The 14167-nt window shown below is 34.7% G+C and overlaps 1 protein-coding gene across 8 annotated transcripts in view; it reads right to left on the bottom strand.

Moving 5' to 3' along the window:
• The window catches only part of USP10 (ubiquitin specific peptidase 10), a 90227-nt gene that overhangs the window by 29064 nt on the left and 46996 nt on the right, over positions 1-14167 (bottom strand). The window contains exons 2-6 of one of the 8 annotated variants that reach the window (XM_043982209.1): positions 11907-11975; positions 8773-8833; positions 8514-8528; positions 5922-6020; positions 2026-3060 (exon numbers count right to left, since the gene is read on the bottom strand). In XM_043982209.1, the coding sequence (XP_043838144.1) occupies positions 2026-3060; positions 5922-6020; positions 8514-8528; positions 8773-8833; positions 11907-11975 (1279 nt within the window). The remainder of the gene's footprint in view (positions 1-2025; positions 3061-5921; positions 6021-8513; positions 8529-8772; positions 8834-11906; positions 11976-14167) is intronic. The other 7 variants (XM_043982211.1, XM_043982214.1, XM_043982215.1 and 4 more) reach the window with 7 other exon arrangements.

Raw genomic sequence — 14167 nt, 5'->3', positions numbered from 1 at the left:
GGGATGAGGAAAGTGAGGTAAAGGTTAAATGACAAGCACAGGATCAGGAAAGTAGCAGAGCCAGAATTTAAACCCAATTCCTCTAACTCTGAAGGTCACATAAAAAATTTAAGACTGAATGTAAAAAGCATTAAAAATTGAATGCTGGGTGGCGCAGTGGATAGAACACCGGTCCTGGAGTCAGGAGGACCTGAGTTCAAATCCGGCCTCAGACACTTAACACTTACTAGCTGTGTGACCCTGGGCAAGTCACTTAACCCCAATTGCCTCACTTAAAAAAAAAACTATTTGATTCTAAGAATGTCACTGTGCAAACTATCCACCTTCTTAGTTTTACAAGGGCAAAAACCAAACTTTAATAATGATTGACATTGCTTTAACTCAGAAGTATAATTCCATTACTGATCTGGCAATGAAAAAGTTCACCTTCATATCATCATACTCTATAACTCAATAAAGCTAAAAGAGGAGATGATTTGCAGGAGCTTTGTTGTTTTTTGAAATAAGGTACACAGCTAAACTAAATAGAATTAGTTGGTTGAATATGAGGGATCTTTTTAACAGGATTCTAAAATACCAAAAAGAAGCAACTAAGTAGCTTTCATATGTAATGTAAAATGCCCTGAAACTTTTTTGAACAAAAAATACCCTATTGATTTTTCTTTTTACAGAAACTTGTTTCAACCAACTGTCACATGAAGAATTTCCTTTTTAAAAAATAAAAAGATAAATTCTTTGATGCTTTCATTGAAGTTACTCTGATACAACAAGCTAAAATTTTGAAATTCTGGATCAAAAGAAATTTACACAAGGCACAGTAATTAAAAAAAAAAACTTAAGGAGAGGGAGGCAATTGGGGTTAAGTGACTTGCCCAGGATCACACAGCTAAGTGCCTGAGGTCGGATTTGAAAACTCAGGTCCTCCTGACTTCAGGGACAGCGTTCTATCCACTGTACCACCTAGCTGTCCCAATAGTTCAATATTACAATGCTGCACCAAATGCAAATTGGTTTGATAGGAGAAATTATATAACAAGGCAGGCCCAGTTTTGGATATAAGGGAATTTTAAAAAGAATTATCTTTCTTTTCTTGTGTGTATATAAATGCCCTCAACCTACAGTAAATTTTTAATTTCGTTTTTGTTTTTGGCATGGGGCAATGAGGGTTAAGTGACTTGCCCAGGGTCACACAGCTAGTAAGTGTCCAGATTTGAACTCAGGTCCTTCTGAATCCAAGGCCAGTGCTTTATCCACTGTGCCACCTAGCTGCCCCCAAATTTTTAATTTCTAAACAAAAAGGAGCCTTGAAAGTGAATTGTCATCACTGTGAACACAAAAAACTTAAGCACTTTTTTTGTGTGTTGGTGTTTGTTTTTTTTAAAAGGTACCTTTGAACAAGTCTTCCATGTTTTTTTCCTGTCCAAATCTGATCTTTGGTTTGTTGAAATTCTGAAGAAAATCAGTTTCTATTTCTCATATCCAGGCATTCCAAAGAAGTACTTTTAAAAAGCCAACTATTTGCTTCATAAAACTTTCTTAAAATTAAAAAAACTGGAAACAGACTAAAATGACAGTACAAACTAGAGAAAGAATATTGTATTAAATGCATATAACCTTTATATCCTAAAGTAACAAGGCTACTTTATCACACCACCACAAAATGGCTAGGCAACAGAACAGGACTATTCAATCAAAAACTGGGGAAAGACTTTTTGTTTGCCCTAGCAATGAGACTTTAAACATTTAACTTGTAAGTGTAATTACTCTTTTATGCTTAGAAGTATATATTATTGCATTTTTATCATGTAATATATGCAAGTACTCCATAAAATCCCAGAAAATAAGCAGATGATTTAAAATTGCAATGCTTCAGAATTTCAATAACTTAAAATTCTGGCCCTACTCTCCCAGAATCAATGTCTACAATATCATTTATTTTATTTATAAAAACTTTAAAGCCTTAATCAAAGGTTAATCACAATTGCTCACATCTTCACTTTCAGTTGTAATCTTTGTTAACTATACCTGCAATCTTTATGGCTACAGGATCCTCTGAAACTGGAACAAGCCCTTCTTTGACTTCAACCTGTTTTTCAGGGAGCAGAGCAGATGTGGCAGGAGGGGAATATTTCGTTTCAACATAAGCCCCAGGTGTGGAAGCAGAGGGCTTAGCATTGTGAAAAAGGCTGGCCCAAGACTTAGCAGGCTGGCTAACAGAAACCGACCCTGTGACAGGGGTTGTGACCTCAGCAGTAGGGGAAGCATTGTCAGGCTTAGCTGGATCAGAGTCAGTGCTTTCCACAGTGTACAATTCTACCCCATTGGCAGCTGGGCCCTCGACAGAGGATTCAAGTGTTTGTCCATTAGCAACTCCAAGATTTTCAGTAGTACCAGTATAAGGCTGTGCAACAGCTGTCCTTAATGGGCTTCCCCTGCCGGCCTCTGAAGGGATGCAAGACTGTTCAAAATTAGTGACATGGCATACCTCAGGCTGCCCTGCAGTCCTGATACTGTCTAGTGCTCTAGGGAAAGAATCATCAGTCACAGCGTCACTGATGAAGTCCACAGCATTTTCAGGGCTATTACAAGTCCTCGGTATAGTTGACGATGGTATATTTCTCATAAATCCTGTATCCTCTGTGCTTACATTGTTTAGTACTGGTGAGTTTCCATGACCATTTACAAGAGTTTCTGTAGGGATATGATCACTGCCGTCTTTCAAATAACTGTAATATCCAGGTGGTCTTTTTTTCTTCTTTTTACGTTCCCTTTGTCCAAGGCCGCCAGAAAGGCTGTCATTTTCTATATTTTCTGCTTCAGCATTGGAGCCATTATCCAAAGCAAGCACAGGGCTTGTGAACTGGCAGTCGATGGAGTTGTAGTTGGTTTCACTGTGTAGGTCATCATGGTTCTTTTTGGAAGTTGTGCAACCAAGAATAAATTCTGGGGCCTGAGGATTCAGTGTGCTTGAAATACTGTAGTCAGTGCTATTCAGTAAAGATTCATCTTGTTCAATAACTTCGGTAACACCAAACTCAATTCGCTGATAGTCTTCCCCTGTTTAAAAGAAAAGATAATGATGCCCCTAGTTAAGTTCAGTCTTTAATGAAACATCAAAATTAGTGATCCTTTATACTATTCTTCTTTTCTATCTTCTTTATATAGTATGCTCTTTTTCTAATTAACAGAAATCTACGGAATCCATCATTAGTGCAAGAAATGCATCTTTTGTAACTAAACCAAATTAATACTCAAATGTTATGGTATCATGAAAAGCACAAACTTGTGTTTTCATTCTCAATTACCATGCTATCATAAATTTATATTTTCAGAAAACATATCAAAATGAATTTCCAGTCAAAATAGCCAAATGGTATCTGAATGGTTCCCTTAATACATACCTTCAAATAAACTCCTATCTTCACCACACTATTCTATGTAGTAGTAAATGTGGATTTAGGCAATTTATTAAGTATTCACAGTAAATATCTTGGAAAAATTCAAATAATCATTAACAGAAGCAAAACAAAATCACCACCTACCACAATTAACACCTATTTCTGTAAAAATTTTAAAAACCCTGTCCCAAAAATTAATTTAAAAATTTTAAGAAACAATGTAGCTTTTATAAAATAAATTTTACTCTTTCACAAGTCCAGACCAAAAACCTTTTTAAAAAATGAAAAGGAATCAAATTTAAAAGGCATACTTCTGATAGAACAACAGGAATTACATAGAGGATTTAAAGCCTTATTCCTCAGTGTGGAACTAACCTCTATAAAATATTGAGCAAAATTATTCTGAGAAGATCTTTGAGTCACTCAGACTTCATGCTATGTGATCACCATCTATATACACATGTACAATTTAGAGACATTAAAATTTACAAGATTTGTCTACTCAGTTCACTAACTGAACAGGAAAGTTATTTCCCCCACTCTTTCTTACCTTGAAATATACTCAATTTAAAGTAATGAAAGAATTAATTGTGATTTGAGGTTTCTATGACCCCATCTTTTGGCTAGAATTAGGAGCCCTGGTGTGTGCGCCCCAGCAGGCCTCAGGCGCTTCCACCACTTCTAATTTTAACCAAAAGATGGGGTGATAGAAACCTCAAATCACAATTAATTCTTTACATTAATAAGACCTGTTTCATTAAGTGTCACAATAGCACATACAAAAATCAAACTATTCAAATACCTTAACTTTAAAAACTAATATAATTAATGATGCAAAGTGCCATAATTCAGCTTACACCTACCTAACTGTACCATGATCATCCTCTTCCAGGTGGCATGTAAAAGTTATCTACTTAAGAAATAACAATCTATCTCCCTTTCACTAATAAAAAGTTTACAATTACAAAAGAGATGTGAAAGCTTCGATGTAAAAATGTACATGGTAGTTAATTTGAAATTATTATTGAGTGCCCAATAAAGACAAATAAAATATATGCAAATCCTCACAGCAGACACAATTCACGATATTATCGTCTTTGTTTTTAATAACTTCCATCAAACTCAACAAGTAGCTTTTAAAAATATACAATCAATTCTCTCCCCTCAACCCAGATATGGTGTGACTCATTGTCATGTTCCTTCTAGCCTGTAAGTGAGGAGTTCTTAACTTGGGATCCATGGACCTCCAAGGGGTCTGTCAACCAATTCAGGGGGTCAATTAATTTGGATGAGAGAAAAAAATGCATTTTTATTTCAGTATAATTTCATTTAAAACCATGATTTTATACTGCCAAAGGGGTTCATGATACAAAAGGTTAAGGACACCCATTTTAAAGTGATGTGTGCTCCCACATGGATGTGGAACAAGATGGGGAAAATGGGTATCCTAAGTAGACTCTTCCTGAGCCAGGCTTTTTTATTTTAACAACTATCAATACTGAGGTTATCATATAGAGAGTATTCAAATGCAATACCAAAGTACCCTAATCCAACCCTCTTTTCACACAATAAAACTGACAAGAGTGTCAGCACTTTACCTACAAATACATGTGTATGCAGGCATGTGTGTATGTGTTTATGCATTAAAACATATATAAACACAATTCTAAACATTTTATAAACATGCAGCTCTCAAATCATGACTGAATGACTTAATTTGGATCAACTTCATGAAAACACAAGGCAATTTCCTAAGGGACCACAATACTGAAAACAAAATTATGTCGTCTTCTTAATTTTCTGTTGTTGTTTAGTCATTCAGCTGTATCCAACTCTTCATGACCCCATGGACCATACAGAGCATACCAGGCCTTTCTATCCCCCATACTCTTTAAACAAATTTGCTTTGTAAACCTATGACAAATTCCTCATACTTAACATACATAACCTATTACTTAAACCTAGAAGTTGCCTAAGAATATATGTCTTCCCACTTCATTCAATATCTATCTTATTTTGAAGAATTGGCTGTTAAATTCTACACTTTTTTTAAGGCCACTTATAAAACAGTACTATGATGGCAAAGGAAATGTGTCTCAATATGTAGAGACGTAACTTTTTATAATACATCAAATGCTGAAAATCCAACCATTAGCTATTACTCTCCCTAACACCCAAAATGTACCAAAATAAACATTAATAATACCTATACAGAGATATATAGATATAACCTATATCAGATTACCTGCTGTCTAGGGGAGGGGGGAGGGAGGGGAGGGAGGGAGAAAAATCTGAAATTGTAAAGCATGTATAAACAAAAGTTGAGAACTATCTTTACATGTAACGGAAAAAATAAAATACCTCATACATTAAAAAAATAAAAAAATAATACCTATACAAAGTTTAAATATAAAGCAGTCATTCTGATTTCACTGCCAGTGTTCATCATTTAGGAATCTTTTTTTAAAAATGAATACTAAAGGAATGACTATTTTCAATGAAATCAATTTTTCATTATTGTACCTATAAGTTGACAGTCCACTTTGCTTCCACGTATCTTTGTTTCAACCCATTCCGTGATGTTTCGAGGATGCAATGTTGCATGGACTGAAATTGATGTACCTGAAGGTATGAAGAATACTACACATTGACAAGATACCCCTTAGAATGGTTATAATGTATCCTGTCAATGCGTTATGGTGTATGCTGCAAATGTATATTAAGAATTAGTATGCACTGTCATGCAGCTTGAGCAGGATTTGGATTATTCATAAGAGGCAGAAATAGCTCCTTTAGCATGTGTATTCTCAATTTTAAAAGTGGCTACTGTATAGTAAATACAGATGTACAACGTGGTCGGCCATTCATGGAACTTTGTGATCATTTCAATATGCTGGTGCATCAATTAAATATTGAACACTGAGTGTTTAGATTATTAACATTAGAAGGGAACAGGACACACCTGCCCTGCCTAGTTAGCTCGAATTGCTCATTATATTTCTATCACAATGGACGTACTTAAGCACAATGAAGGGCAGGAAAGTTAAGACAAAGCCCAATTTATCAATCCAATATACTGGCAGGGAAGGAAAGGTCAAGAAAAACATCTTTTCTAGAAACCCACATTTTGGGTAAAAGTTAAATGAGCTGGGGCAGCTAGGTGGCGCAGTGGATAGAGCACCGGTCCTGGAGTCAGGAGTACCTGAGTTCAAATTCGGCCTCAGACACTTAACACTTACTAGCTGTGTGACCCTGGACAAGTCACTTAACCCCAATTGCCTCACTAAAAAAAAAAAAAAAGTTAAATGAGCAAACAAGATAGTTAGGCAGGCAGTTTTCTAGAAAATAGATAAAGACACCTCAAGTAATGACAAAAACATTTAAAGCTTTAATGAAATCAACTTTAATGATTTATCTAGTACTACCTTCTTACAAATGATTTATTGAAAGTGGCTTTTTTTTCTTTAAAGGAATTAAATGTAACCAATTCATAGTAACAAATTTCAAACAAGGTTACAAAGCAGCACTTTCAAAAAAAATAGTCTTAGAGCCCTTTTAAAATACTAGAAAATTTAATGAAAAGCTGCTTTTAAAATTTCAGAATAAGAACTATACTAGGCTAGAACAAAACACAATTTTGAACAGTAAAATATACTCAACACTAGAAATTACATGTCAATATACAGGGTGCCCCCAAAGTCTTAGTGCATTTTAAAGTTACTAAAGCCTTTTAACACATTTAAGCTACTACTTAAAAATACATTGAGAACTTTGGAGTACTCTGTAAATGTACCATTTCCTTGGGTACGCTGACAAGACCCATTACTGAGCAGATCATTATTATGGAGTAGAAAGCCAATAAACTTGGCTTACTATAGTACTACAGGCTCCTAAAAAAGGACAAAAAGACCTACATAAAAGGTCAGTTTGGGCTTATATATGTTCCTTTAAAAATATGACTTTTAATCTGTGTAAGAAGCAATGTTTTAAAGAGCACCATGTTAAAATGAACAAAATAGGAGGCTTTCCCCCTCTCCTTCCCCACTCTTGAGACTGAACTGCTTACAGGCTTCAAAGCATTTTACTAAGTGAAGTTGTTTTAGATAAAGAAGCCATTTATATCTGTACCTTGAAAAATCCATTTAGTCACATGAAACTTTCAAAAGGTCCAAGCAAGTTGTTTAAAAAACCTGCTAAGTTTGGTTTTGAATTAGGAGAGCTTTCTCTTTTACTCTTATGTCTTGTGACTGATGTCCCCACAAGGTAGAGGGATGAGGTAGTAGGAGATTTACAAAATGAACAGCTGAGTCAGTGACCATATTATAGCCATTTAATGGCTCTTAGCACTCCTATTTTATTTTCTTAATTATCATTGAGTAGAATGTCGTAAATTACAGCTTTGACTTCCTAGAACTTCAATACAAGCCAAATAGATATCAATAAAATTTGCTTTTTCCTTTTCCTTTCATCTGGTTCCTTACTTCTTATAAGTTTGAATGAGTTTTTAAAATGCAATCCTTTTCAAATTTCATTTCAGCCCAAGAATTTGACCTGACTTTGAAGAGAATACACATCATCAAGAGTTGGATAGTATACATTTATATCCCTTAATTCTGGGAACTCCATGAGTGTAAGCTCCTTAAATCTTAAAGGAAATTCCTGGTTGACAGTTTTTTTTAGAAGTGATCCAAACTAAAAACACTAGAGAAATTAGAACTCTCTGTCAGTCTCAAAAGAGACATCAGGCCTGTATCACCTACTTCTATTGTAATAAAATGGTGTACCATAAAGGCAACGAAGTGCTCCTATCTCAATAAACGAGATCTACAAAAATCAGTTCAGGTAAAGAAACAAAAGACCCACACTCAAGTGACAAGACAGCAACAAACTGGCAGGCCAACAAGGCACCAAAATTCCCAATATGGCAGTAACAGGCTCAAAAAGATTTTAAACTATGAGAACAGCCAACCCAAGCTACCACTCACCAGCAATATGAACACATACATGCTCCAAGATTAGCAAGCCCCTGCACCTGGCGACATCACCATCAATGCAAGAAACCCTGTAGCAAACCTTGGAGGAAGAGGAAAGGTGACAATGACAGATGATACATACCTGTGACACTGAGAACTGTTAAGGGAAAAAGAAAGAATTAACCACTACATGCCTTATTCTAAAGCAAAAGGTGTGTTTAAAATGGAACAGTAATAAGACATCAAGTCTGCTCATGTACAACAAAAATAGGAGAGTAAGAAACAAGGCAAGAAATATTTCTGAAGCAATCTGCCAAGCAACAATATAGAGTATAAAAGTCTAGAGTATGTAAGAGGGGAAAATGCTGAATGAGTTAAAAAATAAAAAGGAATTAACTTACCATCATGTAGTTCCTCTGGGGTTTCAGTGTCACATAAAATTGTTTCATTATATGGTGGAAGCTGCAAATATATTTGAAATGTTTTTAATTCAAGAAATTTCAACACTTTACTGTAACAATATTTTATCACAACTAGAAAACATGGGCATTTACACAAATAGCACAATAATTTAAGGAAGCAATTTTATAGGATTACCCAATGCTTTAATGTTTTTATCAAATAAAATCTGGTACCACTATATATATAAGTTGCTTATTAGTGAATTTTGACTAGCTACCACTATGTATATGAAAATGTATGACATAACCAACTCACCAGAGGGTTATACAATTATTTTTCTGTTAAAAAGTATTATTCTAAAGTTGATGCAATCATACTTTTTTCTGCCCAGTGCTGCACCCTCCTGACCAAGAGTACAAAGTCACAAAACAGTAGGAGACTAGAAGTAAGAAAAGAAATTAATGGCAATCTAGAAGAGGCAATGGAGTGGGAGTTACAGGGCCTGGAACTGACTCCTGAGGCTGCTACTAATGTGTGGTCTTGGGCAAGTCTCTGAACTTCTCTGTTTCTGAGTTCCCTCATAAAATGAGGGTGCTAGAGGCAGCTGAATGGTGCAGTGGATAGAACACTGGCCCTGGAGTCAGGAGGACCTGAGTTCAAATCTGGCCTCAGACACTTGACACTTACTAGCTGTGTGACCCTGGGCAAGTCACTTAACCCCAACTGCCTCACCAAAATAATAATAATAATAATAATAAAATGAGGGTGCCAGACAATCTCTAGGATCACTTCAGTCCCTTTGGAACAACAGCTACATGCTGGTGGGCTTTTAGGTAAGGAAGCTAATGGCCAGATGCGTGACTTTTCTGTAGAACAGAGAGCTAAACAGAGCCCATAGTACCCTAGCTCTCCACAGTGAATACTAAATGGAATCCAGGAGGGGAAGCCAAGAGACATGGTACAGACCATACCCCTGACCCCCTTTCTTCCTAGTAGTTGATCCACTTTGTGTCAGTTGTATCTGTGGCTGTACAAAAGTGTGGGGAGCTTTATTTAGGTGGTTAGAATGTCTAAGGTGGAAACAAAAGAGGAAAACTGAAAAGTGCTTCACATAAATAGGGTAGCCTTAATGTAGACAAATAAAAAGATCTGTTGAATAAAAAATAAAAAGTAGATTGAAAAGTACAAATCTGTACACATTAGTGGAATTCTGTATTTAGAACCTAAGTGTTCTCTTTTCTTTTAAATGAAAAGGTGACAAGGCACTACATGACTGCATACAAGGGCTATTGCTCTCAATTTTTATTCTAAGTATCAACATCATGCAAGCACTACTACTCAATTCATTCTAACTGGATAAAAACACACATGGAAGGTAAGTGATACATTGAGATGAAAGAATTTGAAATAAGGGATTAAAAAGAATCCTACATAATTTGTTCAAAAATTTATGCACTCCATTTGCTCTACTGGGCTGCCACTCCATCTTTGAAGGAGTAACACCAGCTGACATTCACCCTGTTGTCTTTACAAGTTGCTTCTACACACATTATCTTACTACTTGATTCTTACTACAACAGGTATTACCCCCACTTTACAGAAGAGGCAATGGAAGCTAAAAGTAGTTAAGTGGCTTGTCCTAGGTCACAGCAACTGAGTCTCTGAGGCATAATTCAAAGCCAGGTCTTCAAGAACTCATGCCCAACAATCCATCCACTTCCCAATATGTTTTATTTATTTATTTATAAAACTGTCTAATTAATGCTAGCTCCAGTTAAGTGGTTATTAAGATGGCCACATGCAATTACAAAAACCAAGATTTCAAGAATTTTTTTTCATTAAAATTTTTCTACAGAACAATTTTAGGACACAAAACCAAAGGGGAAATTTGTTATCATTATAAGGCTAGCCTTATATATATATATTTTTAAGTCAACTGCAAATATTAGAATTTATAGTTGCATGTTTAATCATTTTAATTTTTTAATATTGTGATTAGTTTTTAAAATTTTAATTTAAATGATTTAGACTAAATTTTTATATTCTTTAGTTTCTAATCATCCTAAATATGAAAATCTGATTTTGACCAAATTTTCAAAAAGTATTCCCAGATAAAAATTAGACTGTTTTTCTTCCCATTTAAGAAAATTTACACTTATGGTTATCACAGATGATGTTAAGATAGTAATGATAGTATCTTAGGTGTATACATATATCTTGCTGAAATACAGAGAGAATTGTCTACTAAATAAGTATAATGTTAAGTATGTGAATATAATTTTAAGTATGTAAAACTTTAATCAATCAAATTCCTTGGGAATTAATGTTCTGTATGATTATAATCAGTAGTTAACTGACAATCTATAAAGATACCTTCTGTAAATCTTTCTGTGTATAGGTTCATTTTCCTGCTTTATATAAACTAATTCGACCTTCCCTTACTCAACTTTCTGAAATCTCTCTGGGTCACTACCATGTTCACCGTAACTATAGAAGACTTTAAGAACCCGGACTGGACACTAAATGAATAATGATACCCAGGCTTTCAACCAAGTTTTGACTGAATCCTTGATATTAGTTTGTCTATGGATTTCCTTCTTTCCCCTTAAAGTAGAAAACAAATACTATGGTATATGCGTGCGTCTGTTGTACGTGTATATGCACACACAAATGTGAACACACACACACACACACACACACACACACATATACATCCCTGTTTTGGTCCAAAAACGGGTTGTGTCGCCTCCATTCACCAAATAAAATTTCTTTGGAAAAAAACCAGCTAGATAAACAGATAAAGGGAAAGAAGGGAGGGACAGAAACACACTACTAATAGAACATATTTGTTTTCTATGAGCCAAACTAAGCAAAAAAGTGTCCATTCTCAGACCATGATTAATATAGGAGTTTGTATTCATATTCATATTTAAGTTCCATGAATAGAACATACTGTGTATTTTATTCATCATTATGATTTTCCCCAATTTTCCTTTTTTGTCCAAATTTAAACCAGTTTTCATGTTTAGAAAATAAAATGTTTCCTGACACTTTTAAACAAAAAAAAAGTAAAGATTGAAAATGACTGAAAATGATCATTAAACATGCCTAATATACAAAATAGGGCTCTTACCTCAACAGAAGAACGAGGAGTCACAAAAAACTGATTGAACTCATCAGGAGTAAAATCTCCAAAAACATACTGAGGAGGAAAAAAACATACTGATCACATAAAATGTAAACGTTTAAAATATTTTGACAATTCATTAAATATACTTTGGTAACAAAACTCCTGAGATCCATTTCAACAGGCTAAACCATGGAAAGATCTCAGACCTGAGATCTTTTATAGTTACTGAGCTATGAGCTGCTAAATCGTCCCAACCTATAAAATATCAATAATAACATTTAACAAATTAAATGATAAATGCTTCAAAACTGAGGCCTACTAATAATTTAATTTTGAAAGCATACTAAAACACAACAAATTCACTAAAGGTATTTTCTAAATTCACTAAACCTATTTCTAACTAAAGACTATTCTATAACCTATCAAATTCTGATTCTCTTCTTTACTCTTCTGGTTCTTTATGTTCACTGTTGCCTCCATTTTTTTCTACCAGATAACGTAGAAAATCTATTTCAACATATAACAGTGAAAACCCATGAAATTCATCTTTGAACAGTAGCAAAGAGCAATTTTTTAGTTTTTAGATAGAAAAGAAACATGTTATTAAAAGAAAAAAATTCTTATAGGATCATAAAGGTGTTCATCTAGCAAACCTTCATGAAATAGATGAGGAAATTAAATCCTATGAGACATTAACTAAATGTCTTGCTTAAGGTAACACAAGAGATCTAGGATTAGAGATATCAAGCCTTCTGGCTGCCATTCCAGTGTTCGTTCCAAGAGCTAAACCCAGGAACTTTAGGAAATGAAAATTATTATTACTGGTTGGCTGCGTAAGTTGGATCAACTGCCAACCAACTGCCAGGGCAGGCAAGCCAACCTAGCTTAAGAAGCAAGGCACTCTAAGGTTGGGACAGGAGGTAGCATTTTTGCCAGGCAAATGAAACTATCACCACCACCTTCAGACCCTAAATCCAAGACCTTTTGCGTCATCAATGATTCCAACCCAGGGCCTGCAGCCATCATCCTGGAAAGCAAACCATGTGGAGATGTAGCCTAGCAACTGTTTCTGACACAGCTATTGAAGATCCAGAAAACAAAGTACTTGTTTTCAAAGTCTTTGGCACTAACAAATGACTCAGCATCAGAAATTGATACTGTTTGATCAATGGAAATCACATTAAAGGAGAGACATTACAATTTGCTTTGCCACTACACCACACCCTACCATGTAATCTGCAGCTGAAAATCTTCCATAAACGTCTCTCCAATTAGCATGTGAGCTCCCTGAGCTATTTGTTTCCCCGGCAGTTGATGCTTTGACCATAATAAAAGTGTAATACATGCTTCATTCATTCACTCATTTATTCATACTGTACCAGAACCAATGGAATCTCCCAATAAGATAAAAATCTGATATTGACTAGAGGGCAGCCTGATTTAGAAAACAAATTCACTTTTAATTTTTTCCCAGTGTAATATTTTTATTAAGGAATATTTTCATTAGAAATCTTTTTCTTTAAACTTTTAAAACTTTACTATAGAAAATCAAAGCATCATAGGAATTTGTTTAGAAGGAGTCTTTACATCTTATTTTGTCCATATATTTTATATATGAGGAAACACAGACCAATAAAAGGATAGTGACTTGCCCAAGGTCACAGAGATAAGTAAATAGAAGGCATAAGAACAGCTTTTTTGATTAAAATTTAAGTGCTCTAACTAGATATTTTGACATTATCTTGGGGGGAGGGAGGCAAATATCTTCCTCCCACAGGAATACATCTCTAATTTTATCATAAAGTTGATATACATGTAACATATGTAAAGTGAGGCACAAAGTTCATTCTACAAATAACTTAAGCAACTCGTTTATTTCATATAGCTGTTTAAAATTAACTTCTTTTGATTTTTGTCTATAATGTGTTATGAAGATCATTGTGGGCTCAAGATAATTTTAAGCAAAATAAATTCCAACCTGAAAATACTGCATCCTTTGTAGAGTCCTTAAGCAATTGCTACTGGGTATACTATGCTATTTTACTATTTAATTGACAAACGAACTACCACTTTAAGAAGTTAACAAAATTTTGGTAAATGGTGTAAGATATTGGTCTATGCCCAATTTTGGCTGGAATGCTTTCCCAATTTTTACCAAATAATGAATTCTTATCCCCAAAACTTAAGTCTTTACACTGTCAATTACAAGGTTACTATATTCATTTGCTTCTGTAAATTGTATGTTTAATCTGTTTCACTGATCA

Source organism: Dromiciops gliroides, chromosome 2 (genome assembly GCF_019393635.1).
Source record: "Dromiciops gliroides isolate mDroGli1 chromosome 2, mDroGli1.pri, whole genome shotgun sequence".
Classification (NCBI taxonomy): Eukaryota; Metazoa; Chordata; class Mammalia; order Microbiotheria; family Microbiotheriidae; genus Dromiciops; species Dromiciops gliroides.
This window is presented reverse-complemented; position numbering and strand designations above follow the sequence as displayed.